General features: G+C 33.0%; 3 protein-coding genes and 1 long non-coding RNA gene across 4 annotated transcripts in view; 3 read left to right on the forward strand and 1 right to left on the reverse strand.

The window, feature by feature from the left end:
* Positions 1-1,379: 1,379 nt before the first annotated feature.
* LOC129905325 (uncharacterized) lies at positions 1,380-2,563 on the forward strand. The gene is made up of 3 exons (XR_008770602.1): positions 1,380-1,909; positions 1,966-2,105; positions 2,168-2,563. It is a non-coding gene; the product is annotated as an uncharacterized LOC129905325 (long non-coding RNA).
* Positions 2,564-5,258: 2,695 nt separating this feature from the next.
* LOC129905323 (mediator of RNA polymerase II transcription subunit 11) lies at positions 5,259-5,828 on the forward strand. Its single transcript, XM_055980779.1, has 2 exons — positions 5,259-5,431; positions 5,492-5,828. Exons 1-2 carry the CDS (start codon positions 5,353-5,355, stop codon positions 5,803-5,805), a joined length of 393 nt encoding a protein of 130 aa, XP_055836754.1. The 5' UTR covers positions 5,259-5,352; the 3' UTR covers positions 5,806-5,828.
* On the reverse strand, positions 5,815-11,857 carry LOC129905319 (FMR1-interacting protein NUFIP1). The gene is made up of 2 exons (XM_055980773.1): positions 10,967-11,857; positions 5,815-6,562 (listed from the first exon to the last, which is right to left on the reverse strand). The coding sequence occupies exons 1-2, from the start codon at positions 11,795-11,797 to the stop codon at positions 5,870-5,872; spliced, it is 1,524 nt and encodes a 507-aa protein (XP_055836748.1). The 5' UTR covers positions 11,798-11,857; the 3' UTR covers positions 5,815-5,869.
* A 3,531-nt stretch (positions 11,858-15,388) lies between these two features.
* Positions 15,389-23,536, forward strand: part of LOC129905315 (uncharacterized) — a 47,731-nt gene continuing 39,583 nt past the window's right edge. The window contains exon 1 of the mRNA XM_055980767.1: positions 15,389-16,071. The gene's annotated coding sequence lies outside the window, so the exon portion shown is untranslated. The remainder of the gene's footprint in view (positions 16,072-23,536) is intronic.

Below are 23,536 nucleotides of genomic sequence, written 5' to 3' on the forward strand. Positions count from 1 at the left end.
GTAGCGGTACGGGTAGCGGTAACGATATTTGTATGAAAAAAATTCCACATCTGAACGTTGATATGTCAGTTTGGAATTTTTTTCATACAAGTACCGTTACCTCTACCCGTACCGCTACCGCATACCCTTCGGTGTGGCCAAGCCTTTATATATTCCAAAGTTTTTTTTGCCTCTTATTCCTTGCAGCAACAACAACAACCACAAAAATGTCAAAATTTATCTGTGAAAAAATGCGCTGAGCATTATTTCGCGAGCTAAATTGAGTGGAGACTTTTTGCAAAAGTAGTAGATGAGAATTCGAATTTAGCGCCAGGCTTCATAATGAAATGGGAATTTATCGATGAAATAAAAAAAAAGTATGTGAAATTGAGAATTTCTTACATTTTCATACTAGAATATTTAACTTGATATATTTTCAACTGGGTTTTGTTAAAAAAAATAGTTAATTGAATATAAGAAAAAACATTTTTGATGGTAATTTTGTTTTATCTTGAGGGAATTTTATTCAAAGTAGTACCAAGAAAAAAGTCCCATTTAATACATTTTAACCCAATTCGCACGGCAAAAAAATAAATTTGATCCCTTTTTGAACCAAACGTCAAATTTTAATCGCGGTAGAAATTTTAACCAACATTTTAACGCAATTCGCACACGGCCTAAATAAGTCACCTTAATTTGATTTTACAAAATTATTAACGAAAATAAAATAAGTAAATTATACTTTAAAGCCTGGTACGCTGCTCGAGCTAAATTTTAGCTCCCATACAAATTATCGAAAAATTTTATCCCAGCTAAAATGGATCCCATACAAATTATCGATAACTTGTATGGGAATTTTATCTCGGCTAAAATTTAGCGCGAGCAGCGTACCAGGCTAAAGGCCGTGTGCGAATTGCGTTAAAATCTTGGTTAAAATATGACGTTTGGTTAAAATTTGACACTAGCATGGTGAATAAAATGGGTTAAAATTTACCCAGCTGCGGAGCAGGGTAAAATTTGACACTAGTGGTTAAAATTTGACGTTTCTCAAGATAGAAAGATCAAGATAGATTTGAAATTATTTTTGTTATAATGCGTTGATATTTTAAGAAATGTTAAAAGTATTAATACTAAGTACTTCCTCAAATTAATATTCATCTTGAAAAATTGAAAATCTACTAATTGTTTGTTTGTTTTTTATTTTTTATATTTCTATTTTGTTGGCAGCTGGTGAACTACGAATTAAGCCTGGTACGCTGCTCGCGCTAAATTTTAGCTCCCATACAAATTATCGAAAATTTTTAGCCGAAATAAAATGGATCCCATACAAGTTATCGATAACTTGTATGGGAATTTTATCTCAGCTAAAATTTAGCGCGAGCAGCGTACCAGCCCTGCAAACCAAACCTCAGTAGTTTAGGGGAAATTACAACCACCAACAAAGTCTTTACTTTGTAGATGTATGTGTTTCCTTATTTACCAAAACCTCTCCCCTCAAAATATTGTAGTTTTGTTTCTCCTGAAAAAAATAAACTCTTTGGTAAATGGGAGGAAAAGAGTGCGATGTATGCAATGCTCAAGGTTTTCTCTCTTTTGTAATGGCGGCTCGCCATTTTCCTGCATTTCTAGTGAAACCTTGATAGCCACAGCAACTTAGCCACAGCAATTAGCTAAGCAAAAAAAAACATTTCTGTGCTCCAAAATAAAACAATTTAATTTTAAAAAATAAATATCGTCGTAATCAGTGTTATTTGTGAAAATTATTTTCAATACACAATGTGTAGTAGCACAAATTCTTCGGCACGCCACAAAAATTCCACCACCATTTCTTTCCATCATCAAAATGCACAACCTCAGCCTTGTGCATTTAGAAAAATCAAAATAAAAAAAATGATACAAAAACCACCACCCATGGATTTGGAAAATATAGGTATGCTTATTTTAAAATTAATAAATTATATAATTGTTGATTTCTCTGTCTTCTAGTGGAGATCAATTCCAGACATCAATGACTGAGTTTAGAGTTCGAAATTTTCCCCCACGCCATCCAGAACGAGTGAAACGAATCTTATGTTTAGTAGAGACTACAATACTTGAGTGTGATCCACATTTCACAGACTTGTAGTGTAAGTTAAAGAGATTCCCTTCTGCTCTTTGTGAAGCTGATGGTACTATTTTTTTTTCTCAGGTCTGCACTGCACCCTCCGACCACTTGTTGATGTGTTCGCTCTAATCCTAGACAAAAACAACATTCAACAATTCTATGTCGAGTATAAAAATGACGTCAGAGACTCCTTGCTCGCCACACTATTGGATGCAGTCCGTTCGAGTGGCAATCAAGATGTGCAAGTTCGTATTAAAAATACATTGCGTGGAAAGCATTTTGTTCCCCTCAACAGTTGTGTGCATGAAGTGACTCTCCTTCGTTTAGTGATAAAGAATTTCCAAAATTCCTGACGTAGATGTAAGATTTAAGAGAAATTCAACGCCAACATTCCTCATAGAAGTCTGAAGTAAAGTGTCACACAAGACGTTCATGTTTTGATATACAATTCGAATGAATAAATCTAAATCTCTAACCAAAGTTTTAACTTCAGAGTTTATTTGTAATTTCATTTGTAGTTTCAAAATGTTTAGATTTACTAGGAACAAACTACTTCTCTTACGTACAAATTTCACCACTTAATTACGTACTTTTAGATTCAAGGAGCCATATGGAGTTTCAGTGGTTTTTCTGTAGCTAAAAAAGTACTGGAAAATGTACATCAGAAGCACTTCCAGATGTGCTTCGCTGATGTAGTTTTGAAGTACATTTGTCTGTACTTTTAATGGAGGGGAAATTCATTTCATCTTGCATGCAAGAAAGAGATAGATGCTTCACGTATTCTTATATACAGAAAGTATATAACTGAGTTTTTTCCCGAGCTCCTATATTTTTTCAGTGGAAAAGAAGTACTTCTTTTACGTACATATTTCGCCGGTTTTTTCTGTAGTTCTACGTTTGCTGGGAGGCTTCATAATGAAATGGGAATTTATCGATGAAATAAAAAAAAAGTATGTGAAATTGAGAATTTCTTACATTTTCATACTAGAATATTTAACTTGATATATTTTCAACTGGGTTTTGTTAAAAAAAATAGTTAATTGAATATAATGTCGAATTCCTTTCAATTTTTTGAATCGCCTCAAAAAAATGGAATTTTTGGTGTTAAAAAGGAACATGAAAACAAACCGAATTCTTTTTGCGATTGTGTGTGTGTCATTTGACAACAATTTTTACACGAACGTCAAGCTGAAACCAAAACAATTTCTGCAAAATAAAACCAGAGATTCCTTTGATCAATAATTTTGTTTATTTTCTTCGGTAATATAGATGTATTTTAATCAGAATCAAAGGGAAATTGCAGTTATTATTAAGATCTGAGTGAAGATGAAGTAGAAGGTTATTATTTTGGCCGTATGCTGTGGTTTTACAGAGAAAAAATTTTCTGACGACAATTACGAGAAGAAAAGTCACAATAATTTGACTTTTTCACAAGAACTATGCCAGGAAAAAATATATTTTGGTCGCACATTGTTTTTTTTATTTATTTCATATTTTTCCGCAATAAAAATACGATATTCAATTAAAATTTACTCTTCATTTAAAGTTGGTGTTCTCAAATAAACAAACAACACGAAGAAAACTTTCAGCTTGACGTTTTGAGAAATGTCAAATGTTCCAAGTGTGTGTGCAAATCCGTGTAAATCTCTCAAAAAAGAGGGATTAAAAAAAATTCGAATTCTGCTTCGTTTGAGGCGAATTTTTTTTCTATGGAACATGATTTTCAGAAAAAATTCGCTTCGAGATCGCCGAAAATTCGATTTTTCAATTGAAAGGAATTCGACATAAGAAAAACCATTTTTAAGGGTAATTTTGTTTTATCTTGAGGGAATTTTATTCAAAGTAGTACCAAGAAAAAAGTCCCATTTAATACATTTTAACCCAATTCGCACCGCAAAAAAATAAATTTGATCCCTTTTTGAACCAAACGTCAAATTTTAATCGTGGTAGAAATTTTAACCAACATTTTAACGCAATTCGCACACGGCCTAAATAAGTCACCTTAATTTGATTTTACAAAATTATTAACGAAAATAAAATAAGTAAATTATACTTTAAAGCCTGGTACGCTGCTCGAGCTAAATTTTAGCTCCCATACAAATTATCGAAAAATTTTATCCCAGCTAAAATGGATCCCATACAAATTATCGATAACTTGTATGGGAATTTTATCTCGGCTAAAATTTAGCGCGAGCAGCGTACCAGGCTTAAAACCAAAAAGTGTCCGAGCTAGATTATTTAACATCAAAACCAAAAATCGAATACAAAACTTTGTAATTTCTGTAAAGCTTCTATAAATTCATTAAACAGGCTTATAAGAAAAACAAACTTTCTTCGTTTAAGTTTCTTTAATAGTATTTAAACAACTTATTAGAAGTTGTTAAACAAGTCCGAACTTCTATAAGCACTTAAATTCTGAAGCAAGCTCAATACAAGCTGTATAAAAAGTAGAACCTGGAGATTTCAATTTACAGAAGCGGTTGTGCTAGTTGGGCAGCCTTTACTAAACTTTGTTGATCTAGCGTCATGATATTACTAATAAAGTAATACCCGACAAACAATTTTGGTTCTATAAAGCTTTACAGATGCAATTGTTGCTTCTGTAAAGCATTATAGAAGCAAAATTGTTAGTAGGGTATGGCATTGCGCATGCTCTTAGCATTTTCGTTGTCGACTTTGGAGACTTGGAAATTTTTCGTTTCGCTTAAGCTGCGTACTAGACTTAATCCTGGTACGCAGTTCGAGCTAAATTTTAGCCAAGATAAAACTCCCATGAAAGTTATCGATAATTTGTGAGATCCATTTTAGCTCGGCTAAAATTTTTCTATAATTTGTATGGGAGCTAAAATTTATCCCGAACTTTTTACCAGGATTTAAAAATGAAAACTGCAAACCAAAATAATGCCATTTTTGCTTTGAATTTGTATATACTGAAAAAGAAACGTCAAACTCTTTGAGTGTTCGTGACGTAGATTTGCAGAACGAAACAAAATTGAAAACGCGAGTTCGCTATTTGTTTGGTTGTACCATGATCAAGCGTATTGATCACCACAAATCAACATAATGTGGATTCATCCCTACGAAATTGTTAAAAAAAAAATAAATCTTGAAACGCACTCATTTCCATAAGCAACTTCGAATGCAGCCGATAACTTTTATTTCAAAACCTGAACGGAGAGTGTCAAAGTGACATTTCTAATTTTGACAAGGTCGAATTTAGCATTTTTTCCAGACTCACCAAAACAATTTTTGTATTTTATTATTAAAAAATGGCTCATAATCCTCTTGATAAAATCCACGCCTTGGATGCAATTGAAAAAGATATTATAACTTGTCTTCAAAGTGCAGGTATTATACTAATCAAAACCTAACATTGCCAAAGATAAAAACAAACAAATTTCTTACCAGGTCAAGCTTTACAAGAACTCAGCAAAGAAAAATCCTCCCAAAAGAATGCCGAAAACCAAACACAACAATTCCTCAAATCCTTATCAAACGTGGAATCAAAATTAAGTGAACAAATCAACTACCTCACTCAAGTGTCCACCGGACAACCTCACGAGGGCTCAGGTTATGCTTCAACCAAAGTTCTGCAAATGGCTTGGCATAGAATTCATCATGCTCGTTCCAGAGTTCGTGAATTGGAAGAATCTAAAGTTAAGTATACAGCAGCTGCTCGGCAGCAACAACAACAACGCCAAAGTGATTTCTATCCAATGTAAATTAATAGATTTAAAGTTTATAACATTTTCTTTTATTTCTAAGAAAAACAAAATAAAAGTTAGTTTAGGATGATTTTGGTTTGTCAAAGAAATTGTTTTCCACAACAAATCGAACGCATTGGAGAAGAACATTCCTTTCGTGACGAATGTCCGCCTCCAGGAGCTTCTCGAGCATTGTGTTCTGTCGGCCAAGGCGCAGCTTTCGATAGTCCAAGAGGGTTCTTCTTTTTGGTGGAGGGTTGGGTTTAGTCTTCTTTTGGGGAGGTTCTGATTGTGGTTTATCGGGGATGTTGGTAGCCTTGGATATGACAGCTTCCTCAGGTCCTTCGTCTTCACTCAAATGTGGTTCTGTTGCTTTCTCTTTAGTGGGTTCGGTGGGTGCTTCTTGTGATGTCGATTTGGTCCTCTTTCGAGATTGTTTTGACTCTGGTTTGTCGGGAATATTTGTGCTCTTTGATATGGCAGTCTCGTCAGGTCCTTCGTCATCACTTGATTGTGCTTCTGGGGATTTCTCGATTACTCCTTCTCTTGGCATCAATTCGTCAGTTTCCATCAGAGTCTCAGGTTTCGACTCTGATATTTTAGTTCTTGCTGAGGAATCATCAACAATGATGATTGATTTGACTTCGTCCATTGATTTAGTATCAACATCAACTTTGGTTTCCTTTTGAACTTCCTTCTCCTCATCGGAATTATCTTCACTATCTGAGTCGGAGCCATACATTCCTAGAAGTGATGATAGGACATTTGTTTCGACCTATTGAAGTTAAGAATATTTTATGTTACTTGTTATTTACAACACCTTGTTTTATATATTATCGGCCATAAGCTGTGTTTTATTTTTCTCGTGATCCAGATAATTGTTTTTATTAGCTTTACAACAAAAGCAAGATTTTGTTTTGTTATTGTTTTTCCAAATAAATAAAATGATCTGATCTGGATCACGAGAAAAATAAAATACATCTATTTGCTGTTATTGACTAACTTCAAAACAAGTTTTATCTCAAAACATGTTTAGTGAATGTTAGAAGATGCAAATTTCCCAAACTTCCAAACTTGGCACTATTATCGAGATATTTGATAAAAGATATTTGAGATAAAGAAGACAAAATCTTAAATAAAATTTCGATTTAGAGCCCCCGCACACTACAGACTTTCTATCGGCCGATATTTTAGTCGGTCTGGGCTCCTAGTGTGCGCACAGGCAGCCGACTAAGGTCCATTTTCTTCACTCGGAGTTGAACAAAACTTGAGAATTTTTATATTAAAAATTCTCAAGTTATGTTCACTTCCGAGTGAAGAAAATGGACCTAAATAGTCCGCTGAATAAGAAATATTTTAGTTTGAAGGCAATTCTGTAGCAAAACAAACAATTTTTTCTATCCAACAAACTTTTTGATCGGCCGATACTTAATCGTTGTAGTACATTACATACTGATTAAGAGACCGCACTTTCATACATTTTCATACTGATTAAGAGACCGACTAAACTGTCGGCCGATAGAAAGTTTGTAGTGTGCGGGGGCTCTTAGCAGTCACAAAACATGTGGAAGTTAGTGTGGAGCGAAAAACAGAGTTGTGTTAGTTTTTGATATACATAGCCAGGATAGGTGCCATTTGGAACTTAAATAACGGCAAAATAGTTTCAGGTCGATAAAAGAAACTTTAGAGGGTTCACAAGTCACTTGAAAAAAAATTTTAAAAAACCCTAACTGGTAGACCAGAATGTGTGTCTGTGGCTTGTGTCTTGTGTCGCTGTCAAAGTTAAAAAGTATGAAATTAGTATATTGGTGCCAGAATACGTAGCTGTGGCTGTGGCAAGGAAATTCGCTGTGGTACAAGTCGAGTCGACTTTTACTTCAAGCTACAAGCGCAATGACTTTTGACGTTTCAAATGTGGTTGCTCAGTTAAAATTATTTTTTTTCAAGGCAATTGACATTTTAGCGCGCCACATAATTCTGTTCATCTTTTCTACATTTTGAGCGATTTTATTTGACATCTTGTACCACGGCGTTTTTCTTTGCCACAAGCGAATTTCCATTCTGTTCAGCCAGTAAAGGTCAATATATGGAGTTTTTTGAGTTTTTATTGTTTTACTCAGTTTTTTTGATTCGAAAAACATGTACATTATTATTTATTGTTCAATTTTCATTATTGCGATTCGATTTTGACTTAACTGGTTGAACAGAATGAAAATTCGCTTGTAGCAAAGAAAAACGTCGTGGTACAAGATGTCAAATAAATTCGCTCAAAATGTAGAAAAGATGAACAGAATTATGTGGCGTACAAAAATGTCAATTGCCTTGAAAAAAAAAAATTTTAACTGAGTAACCACATTAGAAACGTCAAAAGTCATTCCGCTTGTAGCTTGAAGTAAAAGTGGACTCGACTTGTACCACAGCGAATTTCCTTGCCACAGCCACAGCTACGTATTCTGGCACCAATATACTAATTTCATACTTTTTAACTTTGACAGCGACACAAGACACAAGCCACAGACACACATTCTGGTCTACCAGTAAGGCCCTTACTACAAGAATCCATGGGCGGCGAGCACCCGCCAAAATTCAAAATTTTGATTTTCAAAATTAATTTTTCAAATACTGTGCCAGAAAATGGCCATATTAGAAATTTTTGTAAAAAACGAGATTTTTGGCTTTACAAAAAGGTGTAGCACGTTATTGATTTTTAATATTTTTTTTCAAATTAAGTAATTTTCTTTTTAAAATTACCCCTCCCCGCTAAACGAAGGGGAATATACCACCCTCCCACACGATTTTTTTCTTGTCTCGACCGAACCTACACGCTTTAGCTTTTTGGCTTATTGATCCCTCTTTTTGGCACATTGCTCCCAGTACTTTACTTCCAACAAGCATGTACATTTTCAAGGGCGTTGTGAACACTCAAGATATTTTTTGTTTGAGATTTGTTATGCTCTTTTTTGATGGCTAATGACACCCGTCAATGGTATGTACAAGAAGAAATTATTTTTCAATAATTACTATTCTTATCAAAAACTTAGCAATGAGCTGAACTAATATTTCTCTTGAATAAAATTCAATTGTTATTTGTTTGTTTATAAAACTGGTGCCCAACACTGTATCTCGTTCTGAAAGTACATCGAAATAAAAACTAAACTAAAAGTAAAAAATTTCTAAAACGAATATTTGGTACTATCTTTTTCTAAAGCGGATTTAATTATCTACTACTTTCAAAATGATAATTCCGAAAGTTTCGTTTTCGAATGGCAAAAGCATTCAAATACGAAAATTTTGTTTCTACAAAAATGTAATAGTAACATGCACAGGAAATATCTCAAAAGTCTGAATGTTACTTTTTTGAAAGTAAGAAAATAAAATTTATTTATAGGGAATCTTGAAGATAAAATTTTACAAAAAAAAAAAATGTATAATAGGTATGTCCTATGTTTAGGTAAATACCGAATTGATAGAAGAATTTGAGAGGAAAATCAAGCAATTCATGGAAGAGATTTGTATCAGAAATAAACGTGAAAGAACCGCAGGCCCATGTGGGATGCCATCCAGCAAAAATTTAATAATTGTCAGTTCAATCCATTATTCATTTATTTATGCATCTTAGTGCAACCTAATCTATTTGTATTTTAAACTAATTAGGTATATAATTATTATAATAATTTCTTACCCATTGCGATATTGGAGCTAATTCTGTCAGTAGATTGGATTCATACTATGCTAAATGGCAAAATCATTAACTCACAAATGGGAAATAGTAATGTAGAGAAAACAGTTATAAGGGGTACTCCACAAGGAGGGGTTTTTTCGCCTCTCATTTGGATCTTTGTGGTTAAAAAATTTCTTAAAAATCTCAAAAATCAAGATATAAAAATAGTAGTTTGTGCAGATGACATAGTAGTTCTGATAACAGATAAGTTTCTTACCACCATCGGAGACATTATGGAACACGCACTAAAAGAAATATCTTCTTGGCAGCTCGAAATGATTTTGGGGTTAACCCCACAAAAACGGAACTAGTTCTGTTCACGAAGAAAAGGAAGCTAGGGGACTTTGATCCTCCTAAACTTAATGATACTCCTCTGATACTTTCCAAAGAAGTTAAATATCTCAGAGTAATCCTAGATTCCAAGCTAACATGCAAACGAAATACCGAAGAAAGAATGAAAAAAGCACTATGCGCTTTCTACACATGCAAAAAAAACCTTCGGTGCACGATGGCGTATGCGACCTTAAGTTATCCAATGGATGTATACGGCGATTATTCGCCCCATACTATGGTTCTATTGTATGGTGGGAAGCTGTTGAAAAATTCAAGCTATCTCAATAACCTTCACAAAGTACAGATATTAGCGTGTATAGGGATTACAGGGGCAAAGAAGTCTAAACCACAAGCAGGGTGGAAAATGATTTTAGACCTCCCAGTCCTAGACGAGTTCATAAGATACACGGCAGCTAAAAGCGCACTTCAATCAAGAGAACTGGGAAGAAAAACACTTATGGTCATGGGTCTATCGTGCAAAGATACGACACAGTTCCTGGATTGGAAGCGACTACAGATTACATTTCACCCTTAGTAGATTTCAATAAAAAATTCTCCATTTTAATACCTGATCACAAGATTTACAAGTAGCAAGTGAAACTATAAGATCCAAGGCGGTTTTAAACAGAAAGGAAATCAAAAGTAGTTGCTACACTAACCAAGTAAAACTCTGCTGGGTTCCTGGGCATAGCAATATAGAAGGGAATGAAATAGTGGATGAACTAGCTAGGATAGAGTGAGCATCAAAAGAGGATAGCAGCACCCAATTAGTAAAGGGACCAGATATCCCTATCGGTGTGCTCAAAAGGAAAATAGACCTAATGACTAAAGAACAAATCAATAACACCTGGAAAACTAGGGACGATTGTATTATCTCTAGAAGTTTATGGCCTAAAATAAATTAGAAAGAAACTCGGTATATTATATCCCTAAGCAAAAAGAATATTAAAAATTAAGATATTATAAGAATATTTATAAGAATATTAAAAGAATATAAAAGAGTTTTGATGGGTGTACGTGTACTAACAGAGAACCAATTCAAGAGCGGAACGGAAAGCACTTTCGAATAGAATTTGACTTTCGGAACGAAATACAGTAGTTTAAATTTAATAAATACAATACTACCTTCTTGGCTTTCTGGTAGCCTTCCAATCCTCCTGTTCCTCCGAACATTGGCAAACCACAAGAGTTTGCAGCTTCCTGGACATCAATCTCCACTGACAACTCTTCCCTCGGAGTTGGTGGAGGCCCAACTTCATCTTTTTTCTTTTTCTCAAATTTCCTATCCCTTTGCTGCTTTTTATTTCGATTTTTGTTTTTATTTTGCTTTCTTTTATTCGTCTCTTGTTTTTCCCCATTCTCTTCCGACCTGTCCCCTCCCTTCATTTGCCTTCGATCAGAACGTTTTCCAAATCTCTTCTTATTCTCCATTTCCAATTTTTCTCCCCGAATCATTCGCTGTTCACGGGCTTTCCATTTCTGTTCGACACTCGCGACAGTTGGATAATTCTTCTTTCGATCTGCCCTCCATTGAGCAATCTCTTCTGGAGTACTCAATTTTTTCAACTGATCATAAAGTCCAGTAGCATGTTGTTGGCCAATATGTGTGTCCATGAAAGCAGGATGACCACGAAATTTACACTCATCGATTTCACAGTGAACATGTTCGCTTTTGTGGACTTTATAGTCAGTGGATGTGTGGAATTCAGCTTCGCATGGTTCACAGAAATATTTCTGCTTTCGATCGAATTGATTGTTTGTTGTTGGAACTTTTAATGGACTTAGGAATTTGGGTGGCAATGTGGTACCGTGACGTCCATACATTGGAGGTGGTTGTTGTTCTTTGGGCAGAAGTTGGATTCCTTGGGGTGATAGGAAATGATGATTTGTTGATGGTGGTGTATCGAGTTTTTTGAATTTTGGTGAGGGGAGTAGGAATTTGCCACTTTTATCCATTTTGTTGAATGGAATTTTAAATTTTTTGAAAAAATTGAAATGGATTTTTTCGGAGAGGGTTTGTTTATATTTTTTTTATTAATGAACTGTCACTTGCGCACGTGTGTCAAAAAGAAATTTACCATAGTGGTGAATTTCTTTTGGAGGTGTTTGATTTGAATTTTATTTGAGACCTCTAGGGCCTAAGCACACTACCAGCCCGATTCTTAATGACAATTCGCTGCCTCAAAACTATAATTTTCTATGTTTCAAAAAAATGTTTCGAGAAAATCGACTTCAAAGTTTGGAGTATCTGATTTTCACCCTTTATTTATGTATTTTAGCATGAAAATAGAAAACTAACTACCGTAGCTGGAAATGCAAATGCTAAAATTTCTGTTTTGATGTTGGAAATCTGTTTAATTAACGTTTTTCTGTTTTGACATAGAACATTTATTTGATTTCCTTGCATTTCGAGTTGATTTTTTTGTTCTATGTTCGACATACAACATTATAGTAATGAGCTCGGTATATGAAAATAACCAACTTACAGTCAAGACAAACAATATTTTTGGAGTAATTATATTGCTTTTTAAGCTGTTTGTTGTTTTTTTTTTTATTGAAAAACATAAATATAATGAAGTGCATCATGCCCAAAAAAGTTCAAAGACTTCAAATTAGTATTTACCGAGAAATAAGCAAAAAAAATATAGTTACACAGCAATTATTTAAATAAACATTCAAGTGAACCTTACTTACAAACTATTGCTGATTATTGTCAGTAACTTTTTCAAAAAAGCCATAATGGACCTGCCGCATGACCTTTCAATATTGCTTTAAAGAATTTTATTTTGGAGTCCGGCAGCTAATTTTTAAATGTAAAATGTTCTATGTAACTTAAAAGTAGTCATTTTTGTATGGGGTTCAAATGAGGCAAATTGTTCATTACATATTTTTTTTACCTGCAGAATACCTTTTTTACGCTCTCATTTTTTTATTCCTCTTCTTTTATATATTCCAAGGTTTTTTTTGCCTCTTATTCCTTGCAGCAACAACAACAACCACTAAAATGTCTTCATATATCTGTGAAAAAATGCGCGAGCTAAATTGAGTGGAGACTTTTTGCAAAAGTAGTAGATGAGAATTCGAATTTAGCGCGTGAACTGCGTACTACCTGTATGAAATTTGTATGAAAGATAAATTTTAGAGCGATCTGCGCTAATGAGATTCGTAAACGAATTTTTGACAGTTCGAACTTCGTAAAAGATTTTATAAAAGATTTCATAGTAGATTGGGTATGCCGAATACCAAATATGAAAATCATAAAAGATTTTTTGACAGATTAGATTTTTGTATGGAAATTCATAAAAGAATAACAGAATAGCAGAATAAAAGATCTCGCCGAATAGGCCCAAATATACTACGCTCCACCTACCCTAAATCTGAAATTTATTCTAAATCTACTTAGGGTCAATGTGGGTAAATGTAAATAGGGGTAAATGAGAACATGGCTGATAACAAGCTTCAGTTAAGTCTCTTTGACGCATACATAAGTACAAATCGCGGACGCATGCATCTTTTAACTTATACGTCAAACTCAATGCTGTCAAAGGAGAATTCATTCGACGAGGTTATTTTCCGTGAAAGATAATTTTTTAAAGTGTCAAACAAGTCGTTAGTCTTTTAGAAATATTAAAAAATTTTGCAGATTCAATTAAGTCAGTACAATTTGCAAATACTTTTTAGTTTCGAATTTTGATGTAGATTCTATGTGAAACAAACAAATTTTAAAATACAGGACATTTATGTCGATTTGCATGTGTTTACATTTACCCCAGAATATTTTTCATGATGGGAAAATGTAAACAACGTATTCTAGGGGTAAATATAAACATATATTTTTGCTGAAATTATTTGTTTTAGCCCTGATTTTTCAATCGTCAGTTAGACTATCAAAAGAATAAAAACTGCCAAATGTCAATATAAAAAAAACTTTTATTCCTAGGAATAAGCTCTAACTGAGGTTTATCTGAGTATTGAAAAATTGGCTCTTAATAAAAATAAAGTATTTTTAGTCAATTACTATTGCTAAAGTGCCGTGGAGTCACATTTTAAAGTAGCCAAATCCATCATCTTCAGTGGATGATGATGCAAAATCGGTCTTTGAAGTAAAAACAAAAAAATATGACGTTTAGAGCTGCTCAGGATGCATATTGGGTGCCTATATAAAGAATCAAAGGAAGAATACAAAAACTTTTATTGGAATTTGAAAAAGTTTTTGTCAAATACCTTCAAACAAACATGGTGGGGTATTTGTAAACATGCCATATTTGACAGTAATTTCAACAATTTGGGAAATATTTGTTTATATTTATAAAGAAGAATTGCCATCATTTCATATTTGCATTTGAAGATACCTGTGAAGTTGTTCCGTGAAAACATATTAAAATCTAAAGTCAAAAGAAAAAAAAAGACATGAAATTGTTTACATTTACCCACATTGACCCTAGCTAAATCTCGGATTTATTTTAAATCTACGAGATTTATTCTAAATCTACTTAGCTAAATATCAGATTTAGGGTAGGTGGAAACATTGTAATAGAGACATAAAACGTCAATACCCCTTCAAGCAAACAGGTCCGACCTCGGTCCGAATCCGGCTCAAATTAGTATGGAAATTATAATCACCGCGAAGTCGATTGCATATGCATTGGTGTGGTGAAAATCTCCATTCCGAGAAAATGGAGCCGAAGGCGGACCCGAGTCGGAGCAGAGAAAACCTACCAGAAAGAGGAATAAAAAAGGGATGACGTTTCGCATTTGCGACCAAAAAAAGAACAAGATTTATTTTTTTTTTCACTGAAACTGTTTTATTTTTTATTTTATTTTGGCAAACGAAATTTTCACAATAAATACAATATAAGATACAATACATTTTTTTCATTTTATTTTATTTGTTGCTACTGCTGTTGTTGGTGTTTCTTTAGATGCCCAATCGCATGTTTCACCTTCTGCCTTTTTCTTCATCATTAGATATTACATCTACAACACAAGCAGAAACACATCACATTAATCCAAACACTTTGAGCGATATATACAACATACCTTTTTTTGTTTCCATATTGTTTATAATTTGATATAATTGTTTATAATTATACTAATATTATAATAACAACGACACGAGACACCACGCGACGCGACTATACACTTCAACGAAACATAACAAAATTACGCTTTTGCTCTTGTTGGCTATGTCTGTTTCACTTTTGTTTCCATTTCTCACTTTTCACCACGATTCTCGTTCGACTTTGTATTCATACACAAAAAGTGGCAAGTGTGTGAGTGCAACCCCGATTTTCGCGTTCTGAGGTCGGAGTATCTTTGTTGAACTCAGTTTTCTTGCTTGAAGGGACGTTAAACGATCATAATCGTATGCCATAATTCGACCTCTGAGTATTCAGCTTAATATCCATCCAGTAGGCACTCCACCCAAAACATTTTGAGAATCTCTGCATTTCCATTCCACCACATCAATTCCACCAACTTAACAAAAACATACAAAATATTTCACCTCCCCATGTCAGAAAAAAAAATAAATCGCCTTTTGTCAAACACGACCAGAGAGAACGAAAAGAACGACCAAAATTTTCGTGCACCTTCGTCTATCGAGATCATGAATTTTTTCTATTCGCTTCAATAAATTTTAAAATAAAAGTTTATTTTAAGAACAACACAAAAAACATCATATTGTGCGTTTTCAAAATATAATAAATAACAAAAAAAAAAAAAATGAAATCCCTTCACAATTAATAAAAAAAAAAAACCAAGTGAATTCATAAATTTGCCATTGATTCAATTCAAAAGAAATTTTCATATTCCCTCCTCCTCGTCGCCGTGTGCTTTGCTATCGAAAAAAAAGAAGAAAAAAAAAATTCTTGTAAAGAAATTTTTATCAGAAAATTAAAAAGAATTGAGGAAGAAAAAAGCAAACGCAAAATAAGAAAAAAATAAAGAAAGCAAAAAAGAATACAACAACAACCAACAACAAAAAAAAGTGAGTTATTCTGATTGATTACACATCCGTGTGAGCGCGCTGAGTTGCGGGAAGAAATGTGAAGTGATTCCTCCTCCTCGTCTCCTCCTTGTCGAGAGTTTTCCATTTGGAATTTTTATATTTTTGGTGGCTCTTTCTCTGTGAGGTTGAATTTCCTGTGAAGAAAGAAGGCACCCGCAAAACTTAATCAAAAGTCATCCAAAAGACGACCAAAACTAGGATTTGCCAGGATTCATTTGCGGTAAGTTGAAACTTTTGATAGAATTTTCTAGCCTTTTTTTTTTTTGTTGCAGGGGGCAATCAAACCGTGAAGAGGTTTTTCTATTTTGTTGTTATTTTTATGAAGCGTTTGAATTTTTTTTTTTGTTTTTTCTTGATTTTATTTTTAAACTTGAAATTATTATTTGGCGAGCGTTTTTGTGTGCGATTGCGAAGACGACGAAGAGGAAGAGGTTTGAGAGGTGATCAAGTAGAAAAGAAGACGCACCATAGCGACAGAATTTGTTTTTTTTTTGTCTTTTCATTATTTTTTTAGTCGCTCCCCGCGCTGCCACCCCAAAGCCAAATCACACACAAAACAAATGAAAATTCATTCTTTTTGTTGTCTGGCTAAGGTTAGGTTGTAGGTAGGTAGCGCTTGGGAATATGATGTCGCTTCTGTGTAAAAAAAAAGTGACAGACATTTGTTGCTGCTAAACTGAGTTGTCTGGATGGGTGGCAAAAAGGGGGAGGTCGGGTTTGACGAGAGGTCCACGCCTAGAAATCTTTGTTTTTTTTTTCTAATGTGACGTTCTCGCGGGACGAATTGTTACATTTTCTTTTTTTTTTTTAAGGAAATACATGTTTGGACGACCGACAAAGCTGGTTGTCTTTTTATGGAGGTAAATTCCATGCCTCAAACAGTTGCTTGTTACTGGTTACTTTGCTTTGATTAGAGCTAACTTAATTGAATATGGGATAGGATGACGGTAAAAGAATGTAAAACTTTCAAAGCCAAACATAAAACAATAAAATCCACGACTGCCGTCGCACGAACTTGCTCTTAGGGTTAAAGTTGCTTAGGGCCATTTGCTAAAACGAAAGTTAACCCCTTGTAACCCAAGATCGCAAGTTTTAAAATTAATAATTAGTACAGGAATGATATGCTTTTTCGTGAAACGAAATATAGGACGGCTGAATTTTTCAAATCTGAAAGAGGGGTATTAGAAAAGCTTAAGTCCTGGGGTCGAATTACGGCATACGTTCGTTAACGAATGGTTGCTATATGTCCTTATCGTTTTCTAATAATTAAATAGAGACAGAAATAGTAAAAAAGTTAACGTATGATCGTAATCGTGTGCCGTAATTCGACCCCTGGTTTTCAGCCATTCGCTATTTTGGAAAACGCGAATCGCTCTATATCTCCAAAACTATGGGCTCTATAGAAATGGTTATCAGACCAAAGTTCTTGTAAATTTAATTATCTTTTTCTTTGTAATACATTATTTTTCTAAGCGGGCAATAGTTTTGAGGTTATGTTGTCTTAAATTTTTTCTTTCTTTTTTTTTTAAAGTTTTTAGCATTCCCGGTAATAGTAGCACTACTTTTTAAACAGTACAAGTTATACACCATTAAATTTCCAATAATTTGGTATATTTTTGAAAGTCATGCGATGTAAGAGTCGAAAGTTATTGATCTGAAAACTATAGTCTAAATACAGGAAAGTTAGTAACAAAAACAAACATTTTGTGGAACGAAATAAAGGGAGGCTGATTTTTTTTGGTTAACTGGCTGAACAGAATGGAAATTCGCTTGTGGCAAAGAAAAACGCCGTGGTACAAGATGTCAAATAAAATCGCTCAAAATGTAGAAAAGATGAACAGAATTATGTGGTGCGCTAAAATGTCAATTGCCTTGAAAAAAAATAATTTTAACTGAGCAACCACATTTGAAACGTCAAAAGTCATTGCGCTTGTAGCTTGAAGTAAAAGTCGACTCGACTTGTACCACAGCGAATTTGCTTGCCACAGCCACAGCTACGAATTCTGGCACCAATATACTAATTTCATACTTTTTAACTTTGACAGCGACACAAGACACAAGCCACAGACACACATTCTGGTCTACCAGTAAGTAATTTATTCGGTCAAGCCAATAGTTCAATTCGCGTTTTTCAAAATGGTGGATTTCGCCATAAGGTTGGCGTCCCGAGAACCTGGACTTAAGCTTTTCTAATACCCTTATTTCAGATTTGAAAAAATCAGCCTCCATATATTTAGTTTCACAAAATGCCTGTTTTTTTTACTAACTTTCCTGTACTTAGACTATAGTTTTCAGATTAATAACTTTCGACTCTAACATCGCATGACATTCAAAAATATACCAAATTATTGGAAATTTAATGGTGTATAACTTGTACTGTTTAAAAAGTTATGCTACTATTACCGGGAATGATAAAAACTTAAAAAAAAAAACCGACAGCAAAAATTTAAGACAACATAACCTCAAAACTATTGCCCGCTCAGAAAAATAATGTATTACAAGGAAAAATATAATTAAATTTACAAGAACTTTGGTCTGATAACCATTTCTCTAGGACAAATAGTTTTGGAGATAAAGAGCGATTCGCGTTTTCCAAAATGGCGGATTTCGCCAGGGGGGTGGCGTCCCGAAAACCAGAACATAAGCTTTTCTAATACCCCTCTTTCAGTTTTGAAAAAATCAGCCTCCCTATATTTAGTTTCACAAACTGCCTGTTTTTTTTACTAACTTTCCTGTACTAAATGTCAATCGACTTGCCTTTAATAAGGGAAGTCTTCATTATTTACTTAGTTATTTCGAAATTTACGGAGTAAAAAATAAGTTTAAATAATTTATTTTTGTATATGTATGTATTTACATAAATGCAAAAATTCAAACAAAAAATCATCAAGGTAATTTGTATGTATTTTATGGCACTTTCCTAAAATCCAAAAATAAAATCCTGTTAGTTTATGCAGAAAAATATTTTTTTTCTGAATTTCGTAGTTTTTACACAAATTTGCTTATTTTCAAAAAAAAGCTGAACTTTCAAAATTACCTTCCAATTAAAAACTATTGGTGCCATTTGTTAAAAATATGGTGTACTATTCAAAAAAACAATATTTAAACGGCTCTTAAATGTTTACGAGTTTTTAAATAAAAATTTAGAAAATTTATATGAAAAAAAAAAAACGAAATAAGTTTTTCAAAGGTAAAAAACAACATCTGAAAACGAATTGAGCTCCAAAACAAATATGTGACAGTGTGATTTCTTTTATTAAGAAGCATTTTTAGAAAAAAAAGCATTTTTAACCTCTTTTTTGCGAATTTGGTTTATACTTTTTCATGTCGCTAGAACTTTTTTCGGTCTCACTATTATATTGAGTATTATCATATGAAATTGATGTAGAATTTTCCGAGGAATTCAAATATTGTATTTACAATTCCAAAAAAATGTATTTTCACCGTTATAAAGACACTTTTTTGTGACCATTTTTTATTTTGTAATGCCAAATTCGCACCCTTGTGCCGACAGAAGGTTAAAAAATCGTAAGAGCCATTTTTTAAAAAAATAATAGCTAGGTAAACCTTATTGGAAAAAAATTTGAATACCTAGAATGAAGATGCCATTTTGAAGAAATTACCATTCAACATCTAAAAGCAAAATTCAAAAAAAAAAATCTATAGGTATCTGGTTTTCGAAAACTTAATTAAAAAAAAAAAAAAATTAAAAACTTTTTTTAAAAAATCCAAAAATTAATTTTTTCAAAATTTAATTTTTGGCTTATATATACATAGGTAGGTATATTAAAATTACATAATTGCCTTTTTACAAAAATTTTCCTTGAAATCCAAATTGTAATTTCGGAGGAAATCGGATTTAAAAAAATCTTAGTAATTTAAGTTATAACTACAACTACAACTTTTTGAAAAAAAGTGGGAAAATTACAAAAGAAAAAAACAATTTTTTCCTACAAAGTCCATTTTTTCGGAAAAAATAAACTATAAACAAAATGTGTGAAATTGTTCACTTTTAGAATTTTTGCAATACGGAGCCTATGTAGTTATACCTTTGATACTTTATTAATTCTATTTTATAAAATAAACTCTAAATAATTTGTTTTATTCCTCCCTTGTCACGATTTGGTTGTTCATTTTCTATCAGTTTTTTCTTCTTTTTTTTTATAAATCATGTTTTTTGATGTAAAATCATGTTTTCTATCACGTTTTTTCAAATTTCGAAATGGCAGCACTGGGTCCAGGTACCGCTTATAATGATTTTCAAACAAAAAATTTATTTTCATCAAAAGATAGACCGTTTCTTAAAACTTACATTTGATTTTTTTTTTTAACAAAGTCGCCGTTGGTGCCGTTTTTGAGAAATTTCAACTTAACTTAAATCGGTATAATGACAAGTGCCGTTATTTTTGGTCGAAAAAAATTAATTCCAAAAACCCCTCCGGAGAGTCGCCAAATAACGCTGCATACCAAGTTTGACATTAATCCGGCGATCCGTTTAGGTTTAAGACTCGTTTACAGACAGACAGCCAGACGTACTTCTGGGATCCACTTTGTTGGAATTCTCTATCATCGTAATGTAATGTCTGACTGTTATCTCAACTATTTTTTTTTGTACGAATGCATAGCTTTATATAAGTACCTAGCTATGCATATCGCAAGTAAAAATCAATTTTTAGATCAAAATATAAATTTACCAAACGAAAACCCCATTCGAATTTTATATATGTACATGGTGTCCCAGAGTCACCGCCCCAAATGAAAACCATGGATTTCTGAGATCATTTTAAATTTTAAGTCGTTTACGTCCCGTTTTTGAGTTATGACGGTTTTTATGATTGTTTTTCCCTTTTCTCTTAACTGGCTTTTTCTTTGCCAAACTACGTCTAATTCAAAAGGTTTTTTTTACAACCAATCCAGAATTTATTGCAGTTTTAATTTGCCTCAGAACTTTTTTTTGCGGACAACCGTTTTTCCACAATTTTGCATCAAACAAAACTTTCTTCGTTTTTTAAGTCGTTTTTTTTCGCTTTCATAAAAAATAAGTTTTTTTTCATAAAAAAGACTACTAATTATTTAAAAAAAAAATCAAACCGAGTGAATTAAAAAAATGGATTTTAAATACAAAATTAATTTAAATGAAATATAACTTTTTCTGAGCTTTATCTATTTGTTCTTTTCTTAACCACAATAGCTCAGAAAAAGTTTTAAATTCATTTGAATTAATTTTGTATTTAAAAATTTGTTTTAAATTTACTCAGTTTGTTTATTTTTGTAATTACTTTCAGTAGTCTTGTTTTATAAAAAAAACTTATATTTTTGAAGAAAATTAACTATGCTTTAAAAATAAGCGACACAAATTAATACTCATTCACGTGTTTTTTTGAATAAAATGGTTTGAAAGTGAAAAAAAAAAACAACTTAAAAAACGAAGGATCAGACGTAGTTTGGCAAAGATAAAGCCAGTCAACAGAAAAGAGAGCAAAAATCATAAAAACCGTAATAACTCGAAAACGGGACGAAAACGAGAAAATTACCTCTTAAGTTTTTAGAAGTAAAATTAACTCAGGAATCCGTGGTTTATATTTGGGGCGGTGACTGTGGGACACCCTGTATACAAATATTATAACCAGGGATAGGATGTTGTGGAATTTGCCTTTTTTTCTTACTTAATCCTACGACATTATAGATTAAAAACAAACACGTTTCACGTCCCCCTCGTGCCAAATATATGTATTTTATTTTGCCTTTTTTTTGCCTTTTCTTTCGTTATTGCATTTTTTGCCTTTTCTCCTGTTATTGCCTTTTTTTTGCCTTTTCCTGTTTTTATCTTTTTAGCGTCTTTAAAGTAATGCCTACACACAAAACACTCAAATATACAAACAAAAAGATAATTTACTCAATATATTACTTTCTCAATATAATCAGCCCTATCGAGGTATCCGTTCGGAGAAATTTTCAATCGAGGTATCCGTTCCGATTGACATATCTGAGAATCTTCCGATGAAACTAGGCGCCTATCAACGCATTGCGATGAAGTGTGTTCAAGAAAGATTTTTTGACAGTTGTGCTTTGAATTTCATCGGAAATTCTCCGACATGAAATAGTTTCGGAATATTTTAAGAAAAGTGGAATTTCACAGTTTGGTTGAAATTAAGAAGACTTGAGCATCACAAGGATTTTTATTTATTGAATAAATCGCGCTGACATATGTGTCAAATGAATGCGATTGTATACTTTATTTTTTTGTTCAGAAGTGGATACCTTGAAAGATATGTAAGTTCCGATCGGAACGGGCCATCGTTTCTTCGAACGGATACCTCGATAGGCCTGAATATCCATATTTAGTATTCACTAATTATCCCACAAAAACAAATTCGAGTGAAAAAATCTACCTATGCAACTTGTTTGTCTGCTATTGCTACCATTTATTGCCTTCTACGTTCTATTGCGCGGCCGGAAACCGACACGTTCAAAAGCTAACTACTCAAGCTTACTTACGCCTAGTACGCAGCTGAAGCGAAATGAAAAATTTTGAAGTCTCCAAAGTCAATAGCGAACATATTAAAGAAAAAATACCACAAAAAAATTCAAGAAAAAACATCAGAAAATAAGTCTTAAAGCAAAAACAAAACAAATTTAATTTCGTTCAAAATTTCGTGAAAAATTCGTATGGAAAATTTTGTATGGAAAATTTCGTTTCGCTTCAGCTGCGTACTAGGATTTACTCAATTTACAATATTCATGTATGCATATCGTCGCCCTAGTATTTAAGTGCCGTATACGGCATTTTTTGATTTTTAGTTAATATATACATAGTTAAAATTTATCTTTTCTACATACATGTAATTGGACATCTGAGATTCGTTTAGTATTCAAAATATTTAAATTTTTGTCCAAAATGAGTTTGCCGTATACGCCATGAAAATCAGAAGTTTCTTTTGTTCATACACGTTTGTACGTCAAAAAAAACATCGTCGTTTGTACGTCAAAAAAAAAAACATCGACGTATGTATGTCAAAACAATTCTCAAAATTTTCATAAATTGCAATAAAAATTTTGACGTAAATGCTAAAATTTGGTGTTTCTCTCAATAAATGCCTTTTTATGCCTTTTTGGGAGTTTTATTTTGCCTTTTTTTAAGTTTTTAGGTCCACAAGATCCTATCCCTGATTATAACATTTTTCAAAAAAAAACTTAGTAGGTATGCCATTTTTAAGAAAATATTATTCAACTCAAAAAAACGAATTTTTGATAAAATTCATCAACCGGTTTTAAAATCTTTAGAGCGGTTTTTGAAAAAAAAATCAACTTTTCTATTTCTGTTAAATGACAGGCACCGTTAGTTTTGGCCCTAAAAAAAATTTCAATTTATCTCTAATGTCGTTTTCTATTGACGAATCTCAGAATTAGATTTGTGAATTTGACAGCTGAAAGGGGGGGTGAAGAGGGGAAATAGTGGACGAATCTCAGATTTCATGATCTATTTGCGTCTTGAGATTCAAAAAAATGACAAAAAAATGAATCTGAGATTCAAGAATCTGATTCTGGATTTTTATCAAGATTCACGCATACAAACACATGCACTTTCACACACACTCCTCTGTTTGACATTTGTCTGAACATTTGTTGTTGTTTTATTTTTTTTATACGCACAGATTTCGCACACAATTACAAAACTAGATTTC

The sequence above is a fragment of the Episyrphus balteatus genome, chromosome 1 (genome assembly GCF_945859705.1).
Source record: "Episyrphus balteatus chromosome 1, idEpiBalt1.1, whole genome shotgun sequence".
Classification (NCBI taxonomy): domain Eukaryota; kingdom Metazoa; phylum Arthropoda; class Insecta; order Diptera; family Syrphidae; genus Episyrphus; species Episyrphus balteatus.

What these genes read in the sequence shown, in the direction of transcription:
- LOC129905319 (XM_055980773.1), bottom strand. Translation starts at nt 11,797, where the DNA reads ATGGATAAAAGTGGCAAATTCCTACTCCCCTCACCAAAATTCAAAAAA. An exon ending in GCTACCAGAAAGCCAAGAAG is followed by an intron (nt 6,563 to 10,966) that starts GTAGTATTGTAT and finishes TAACTTCAATAG; the next exon opens with GTCGAAACAAATGTCCTATC.
- LOC129905323 (XM_055980779.1), top strand. Translation starts at nt 5,353, where the DNA reads ATGGCTCATAATCCTCTTGATAAAATCCACGCCTTGGATGCAATTGAA. An exon ending in AACTTGTCTTCAAAGTGCAG is followed by an intron (nt 5,432 to 5,491) that starts GTATTATACTAA and finishes ATTTCTTACCAG; the next exon opens with GTCAAGCTTTACAAGAACTC.